Source organism: Microtus pennsylvanicus, chromosome 4 (genome assembly GCF_037038515.1).
Source record: "Microtus pennsylvanicus isolate mMicPen1 chromosome 4, mMicPen1.hap1, whole genome shotgun sequence".
Classification (NCBI taxonomy): Eukaryota; Metazoa; Chordata; class Mammalia; order Rodentia; family Cricetidae; genus Microtus; species Microtus pennsylvanicus.
Genome location: NC_134582.1, coordinates 49594125 through 49602030, shown reverse-complemented (window position 1 = coordinate 49602030; position 7906 = coordinate 49594125). Strand labels below are relative to the sequence as shown.

General features: G+C 37.7%; 1 protein-coding gene across 1 annotated transcript; it reads left to right on the top strand.

Annotated features, from left to right (window-relative positions):
• The first annotated feature begins 2721 nt into the window (after nt 1-2721).
• Nucleotides 2722-3204, top strand: LOC142848679 (large ribosomal subunit protein eL21-like). The gene has a single exon (XM_075970872.1). It carries the CDS (start codon nt 2722-2724, stop codon nt 3202-3204), a length of 483 nt encoding a protein of 160 aa, XP_075826987.1.
• The last annotated feature ends 4702 nt before the right edge of the window (nt 3205-7906 follow it).

Sequence of the window (7906 nt, the reverse complement as noted above, 5' to 3'; positions counted from 1 at the left end):
ATAAGATTGTAGAGTTAAAACAATATCCTCAACTTTACACAATAAGCAACAGGGTCAGAATTCAAATGCTTGAGTCTGCCCTTATCTCAGAGTGATGGCCTGCTATTCCGTGCTGCAACTTCTAACCCATGAGTCTCAGGGCTCTTACAGAACCAAAGACTAAATCACATGTCACCCAGTGTGACCTCAGCATCACTGGGTAGAGTGTCTCTGGTCTGCCTGTGTCCTTCATCCCTTTGGTGAAGAGCTAGTGAATCTCAGTGGACACCATTTGCATCTTCGCAGCAGTGGCTCAGCCTTGTCAGAATCCTAAAATTATCAAGGGTTCTTGGAAGAAATATTTATATCTAGAACTCAATGTTGGAGAATCCAGTTTAATTGATATAGATACATTATTTTTTTTAAGTAATTTCTTAAGTCAGCACCGAAAGTGATATGTTTTATTATGGCATTTCATACATAATTCCTAAAGTTAACACACTGTATTAGTTACTTTTCTACTGATGTGATAAAATGGCATGACCACAACAATAGAAGGAAGAGTCTATTTTGAATTTTGGTCCCAGAAGACTAGAATTCATAATGGTGGACACAGCATGGCAGCAGGCAGCAGCATTATGACAGGAATGGGAAGCTAAGAAGCTAAGAGCACACACACACACATGCACTCCCCTACTCACCCTCCACACCTCCCCCTCCAGTCCTAAGAAAGGGCAGGGTACCCTGCCTGTGGGAAGTCCAAGGCCCTCCCCATTCCATCCAGGATTAGGAAGGTGTGCATCCAAATAGACTAGGATCCCAAAAAGCCAGTACATGCAGTAGAGACAAATCCCAGTGCCATTATCCTTGGCTTCTCAGTCTGCCCCAATTGTCAGCCACATTCAGAGGGTCCAGTTTGATGCCATGCTTGTTCAGTCCCAGTCCAGCAGGCTTTGGTGAGCTCCCATTAGATCAGTCTCAGTGGGTAGACTGGCCTTTTGGGATCCTAGTCTGGAGGGGAAGGGAAGGGAAATGGGAGGAGTGGAGAAAGTGGAAATTTTGAATGGTATTATTTATAAAGCAATAAATTTTTTTTAAAAAAGGCAAGAAAAAGTAAAAAAAAAAGAAATAAAATGGGCTTTAAAAAGGAGAGGGATTGTGTTTGTTTAGGTAGGACTTACATATATTTATTTATGTATGAACAGGTTTATACTTGAAACCAGAAGTTTTAAAATATACAAATGAGTATACTGTAAAAAGTAAATCTCTCCTACTTCTTCCTCTTTCCCTATTTCTTACTCATCCTTCAAGACTTTCCTATTGATGTTGCTGTATATTACTCTATAGTAATATGAGATTAGATACATAGATAGGTGATAAATAGATTGGTAAAGACCCTTTTTGTTAGTTCAGGTGAATTCCAAGGAATGCCTAATGAGTATTATTAGAGTAATTATTAGAATTTATTTATTCTGAAAAACGGCCTATATGGGCATAATCACTGATGAATATACATGTAATTTGTTCAGTTTAACAGGCATGAATCCATAAAACTATCTAAAATGTCCAAATTCATAGAAACAGAGATAAAAGAGCGGTTGTCAAAGGTTTGTGGAAATGAAAATTGACAATGATTGTAAATTTTCAGTTTATAGATGAGTAAGTCCTAGAGATCTGTACCACATAAGCCTGTTGATTAAAAATAAGATATTGTGCACTTCAAAATGTATTAAGCAATTAGATATATTGATAAATTTTTTACTACAAATAGAAGAGAGATACAAGAAAACATCATAATGTGTTGGATAATGCTAATTATTCTGTAGAAAATTTATTTGCATGTATCAAATTTATCACTTTATATCTGATTACAGGGTAATATCAAAAATATGTAAAAACTTTTGAAAAATCAGCAAGAATAATCTATTAAGATTTTTAGTTCTTTGTTGTTGTGGTTTGAATCAGAATGACCCCTCAGAGGCTCATAGGTTTGAATACTTGGTCCCCAATGGTGGAACTATTTTGGAAGGATTTAGAGGGTTAGCCATATTGGAGGAAACGTGTCATTGGGGAAAGCTTTGGAGTTTCAAGAGCTCAACAGTTTCCATTTAGCTCTTCCTCTGCCTCCTGCTGTGGATCAGGATGTACATTCTCAGCTACCATACCCTGTCTGACTGCTGCAATGCTCTCCATTGGGATGGTCTTGGACTTACCCTCTGAAACCATAATGCCCCAATAAATTCTTCTGTGTATCAGTTGCTTCGGAAAGGAGTATCTTAGCACAGTAATAGAATAGTAACTAGCACATTGGCATAACGATTACATCTCGTTAAGACTGTTTAGGGCTGCTAAAATCCTCAGTACGCAAAGGAGTCATCTATCATATCTTTCTTTGCAATCTTTCTGCCTCCCCTTCCACATAGAGTCCTGAGACTTGAGGGGAGGAGCTTGATAAAGACATACCATCCATACATTGTCCAGTCATGGGTCTCTGTGCTAATTGTTATTTAGTGCAAATTGTATTTTAGTGCAAAAAAAAAAGGGGTTGAGTGATGCACAGATCTATGGGTATAGCAATATGTCAGTAGGAATCATCTTATTCTATGTTCTTTTAGCAGAATAAAAGTAGTAGGTTCTTCCGGAAGACAGAAATTTCTGTCCTGCCCAGTCCTGCAGCCATTCAGTCCCAAAGAAACGCACAGAGGCTTTTGGCCGGTAGCCATCTTTCAGTAACTTGCCAACATGACAAACACAAAGGGAAAGAGGAGGGGCACTTGCTATGTGTTCTCTAGGCCCTTTAGGAAACATGGAGTTGTTCCTTTGGCCACACACATGCAAATCTACAAGAAGGGTGATATTGTGGACATCAAGGGAATGAGCACTGTTCAAAAAGGAATGCCCCATAAATGTTACCATGGCAAAACCAGGAGAGTCTACAGTGTCACTCAGCGTGTTGTGGGCATCACTGTAAACAAGCAAGTTAAGAGCAAGATGCTTGACAAGAGAATTAATGTGCAGATTGAACACATCAAGCACTCGAAGAGCAGAGACAGCTTCCTGAAGCAGGTGAAGGAGAATGACCAGAAGAGAAAGGAAACCAAAGAGAAGGGTACCAGGGTTCAGCTGAAGTGCCAGCCTGCTCCACTCAGAGAAGCAAACTTTGTGAGGACTAATGGAAAGGAGCCTGAGCTGCTGGAGCCCATTCCGTACGAATTCATGGCCTAAAGTACAAAAATAAATAAAGACCTGGACCATAAAGGGGTTTTCTTAAACAAACAAGAAAGAAAGAAAGAAAGAAAGAAAGAAAGAAAGAAAGAAAGAAAGAAAGAAAGAAAGAAAGACACAGAGGCTTATATTGTTTGGTCTATTAGCTCAGGCTTATTATTAACTGCCTCTTACAACTTAAATTAACCTATAATTCTTGTCAATGTTTTGTCATGTGGCTTCTTACCTTTACTCAGTGAGGCATTCTCATCTTGTTTCCTCTACATCTGGCTGGTGACTGTGTCTCTGCCTTTCCTTTTCCCAGAATTATCCTATTCTGGTTGCCCCACCTATCCTTCCTGCCTGCTTCTGGCCAATCAGCATTTTATTAAACCAATATGAGTGACAATCTTTACAGTGTACAAAAGCATTCTCCCATAGCCTCTAGGGCTTAGGTCCATGACCTATCTGTTCTGAGGCTCTTAATCACTTTAGCAATGTCAGGTATGGGTTCTGTCTCATGGAGTGGGCCTTAAATCCAATCAGAAAGTGATTGATTACTTCCACAATATTTCTGCCACTATTGCACCAGCATATCTTGCTTCAGGTCATAGGGTTTGTAGCTCTATGTTACTGACAATTACTTTTCTCCTCTGGTATCAGACAAAATACCTTCTAGCACCATGAACCTTAATCAGTAGGGTGAAGCTCCTGGTTGAGCACCAGCTAAGCTTCTCCAGGTACATTGACATAAGTAAATGTTTTTCTAACAACAACGCCTTACTGTCAGATTGTGGGAGGTAACCAGTAACCTTGGCAATAGCCTGTGGGGTGTGTGTGTGTGTGTGTGTGTGTGTGTGTGTGTGTGTGTGTGTGCTTGGTTTGGCCAATGATTCAACAAGATATAATCAATTTCTGGAACTGGTGATGTTAGTTGGTAGCATAGGATATTAGGTAAGGGCCTTGTCTCCTCCATCATATGGTGACTCCATTTAAACCCCATTCATATATGTGTATGTTTTAAAACACTTCTGTGGAATTATGCTTCCATATGGCTTTTCAGAAGACGTTCAGAACAAGTTATCTCTCTTTGACTCCCTCTTTAACTCTACCATCCTAGCCACATTCTCATTTAATCCTCCTATTCTAGTTTCCCTTTTATCTCTTTTTAACACTATATTCTATTTCTCTTTTGTGGTTATTCTGAATGAAACAAACATATATAAATAAAGAAATATAATTTAAAAAATTTAAAGACTTTAAAAACTTTTATAGAGTTGTACTTAATGACCGAATTTCCTTCATGGTTTAGAAAACCTAGAAGACTTACCTAGCAAAGATATAAAATCACCCATTTTTTCTAGTTCTTTCCAAGTGTTTTGCCTGTTTTTCCTTAGTTTTCTATCTAGAAAAACCTTATACTCATTTACTAAATTATCCCACTTGCTCCCACTAATTTGAAATGACACCTTGATTATAATGTGTCTTGAGTTATTTTCTAGATTTTTCTCAGAAATAGTTTTGTAAAGTAAAAATAACAGGTTTTTCTAGATTCTCTATCTGTTTTTAGGATGTGCAAAAGATGTTGGTATAAATGCAAAATGGTTACAGTCATTGTGAGAAAATGTCTGCTAGTAGTGCAAAAAATTATAGCCAAGATTGTCATGTGACCTAGCAATTCCTGGTTGGCATGTACCCAAGAACACTGAAGGGAGGATCTCACAGAAGTATCTTCATGTTCAAGTTTATAGAAGAATTATTTGTAATATCCAAGATATACAAGCAGCTTAATTGCCCCTGGGCATATGGATGAATAATGAAAATATGGTATGTTGATTAATTTCAGTTGTCAGTTTGATACAATCTAGATTCACCTGCAAAGAAGGTCTCAACGAGGAATTTTCTAGATCAAGTTGGACTACAGGCATGTCTGTGAGGGATTGTCTTGACTATATTAATTAACATAAGACCATAATATGTAGGTAGAATCTACATTTGACATGTAGAGTGGTCAAATTTATAGAAAAAGAAAGCAAAAGAGTGATTGTCAAGGGACAAGACAAACATAAAATGGAGAGTTGTTTTGCTGTTGTAGAGTTTCATTTTTGAATGATGAAAAATTCTGAAGACAGGCTAAATACTTTAAACATACTTAAAACTATTAAATTATAAACACTGTGCTGTTAAAATGGATAGAGTAGTAAATTTTATGTTATATGTATTTTACTTTTGCCACAAATAAAAAACTAAATAGTGTTATATCAAATATTGATCAGGTCAACTAATATGAAATTTTAGTGGTGGTGTGGGCAAGTGCATGCTCATATGTAGCTCATATCCTTATAAATGGTTTCCTTCATCTAAGTGGGATAAATTACTAATATCTATCAAAATTGTTAAACATAGAAACTTTTTGCATAGTAATTGTGCCTTTTCAGATTCTTCCCAGAGATGAATACTGATTTGAACTTCTGATAATACATATGAAAAGCATTCATTTCAGTGTTTGATAAAATCAGATTTAATCAACAATTAGAAATAATTTATTATGTCTCTCAGCAGAATACCAATTAAATATGTTAATGATAAATGTAGACAGTAGAATACACATAACTATAAAAATAATGGACCACTCAACATGTTCTTTTGTAAGTAAATTGCCTCTAGGCATTGTGTTCAACACTTAAGTCAATAAATTAAAGTTTTAGAAGCCCACAGCCAGACATTAGTTGAAGCTCAGGGAAGAAGTAGAGGAAGGATTGTAGGAGCCAGTGGGGTCACAACACCCCAAGAACACAGCCCACAGAATCAACTAAACAGGGCTCATTGGGGCTCAGAGAGACTGAGGCAACAACCATGGAGCCTGCTGCATAGGACTATGCTAGGTCCTCTGCATATACATTACGGTTGTGCAGCTTGATCTTCTAATGGGACTTCTAACAGTGAGATGTGGGTGTCTGTGACTCTTTTGTCTGCTCTTAGGACCTTTGTCTTCCTTCTGGATTGTCTCTTCCAGCCTTGATATGAGGGTTTGTGCCTAGGGTCTTATTTCATTTTGTTATGCCTTCTTAGGTTGATATCCCTAGGAGGCCTGCTCTTTTCTGAAGGGAAACAGAAGAGGAGTGGATCTGGGAGAGAAGGAAGATGGGGGGGCTTGATGGGAGGAGTGGAGGGAGAGGAATATGAGGTTGGGATTTATTGTGTCAGAAAAGATTAAATAAAAAGAAAAAAGAAGTAACATTCCTTTCCAAACTATTTTCAGGGGTACATTTTTAATCGTTATATTGTGATAAGACACTTCTTGGAATAGAACAAATTAGAATATTCTATCAATTTATCTGCCATGTTTTAGCTACTAAAATGTAGAGTGTGTCGGGAGAATAACATGGCTAGCTAGCAAGTGACTTCTGCGTGTCTGCGTGAGGAACAAGGAGAGTGACGGGAAGGAACACTTTGCTGAATATTCCTTAATATCGTCCCCTGGGTGGTGCTTACAAACATAAATAAGCCTTCTTAGAAATAAATAAGCAAACAAAAGTGGTACTTAAGCATCAAATGTGCTTCTCTTCTTCCCTCCAACACCCGCCTCTTAGCAGGGCAGTCTCCCATCCTTCATTTCTTGTCATTACCTAGGAAATTATGCCTCTGTTCTGAGTCCCCTCCCTAACGTGAAATCTGTAGGACCAGTGATGAGTTTTATTCCATCCTTTATGCCTTTCATTTTTTTAAAAAAATGACCACTTCTATTCAATGTAGCGTGGTACTGCAGGATACATAGACAGCAAAATCATTACAATGGAGAAATAGGAACATATTAATTATTTCATGTTGTTGCCCATTTATTTGTGGCAAGAGCAGATAAAATATACTCAAGGGTAGAAGTCCTTAATACATGATAAAATTGGGCCTTTCTAATTCTCAGTGTCTGAAAATTTTTAAAAATAAAAATAATATATCTCAATATAGTCTATGGAAGAAAAGGAAAAATTATTCTTTGTACAAGTTGCAAACAACTATGATAGACAATGTGACAGTATGTATTAAAATGAAGAGTGCATGTTGGGTTAGGCTACTTGTTCATTTCCCAGCAGCCCAGACTCCCAAAATAATCACACAGAAACTATATTTATTTAAATCACTGCTTGAACAATCACTTAAGTGTACTGCCAGCTAACTCTTATATCTTTGGTTAACCCATTTCTAGTATTTTATTTTACTATGAGGATTGTGACCTGCCAGCAAGGTTTCAGCTGTTAGCTTCATGACGTCTCTTTGACTCCACCTTCTTTCTCCCAGCATTCATTTTGTTTTTCCTGCCTAGCTCTACTCTGCCCTATCACAGACCAAGGAAGTTTCTTTATTCATTAACCAATAAAAAGCAACACATATACAGAAGGACTTCCCACACCAAGTGCACACATTCTTTTATCAAACAAGTGCACTTCACGAGCTTTATCTGAGAGATACACCCCTCAAGTACAAGTAGCTCCACTCCTATACGTTGATTGAATGTATCGCAATGTGCAGAGGGGGTACTTGCTTCTGCACAAGCTTGTGATTTACAGGACTGGGCTTTGAGACCAAGTAATTCATTCCCTTAACTGCAATGATGTGTGGTCTCTCATGCGTACAGACACGTGAACTCAAAGAAATGAGTTCCTATTCATGGAGCATTGCCTAAGTATTAATGATAATATCTAAACATCCAGCATTCCACTAAAAA

Excerpts from the sequence above, each read along its gene's own strand:
- LOC142848679 (XM_075970872.1), top strand. The coding sequence starts at position 2,722 with ATGACAAACACAAAGGGAAAGAGGAGGGGCACTTGCTATGTGTTCTCT.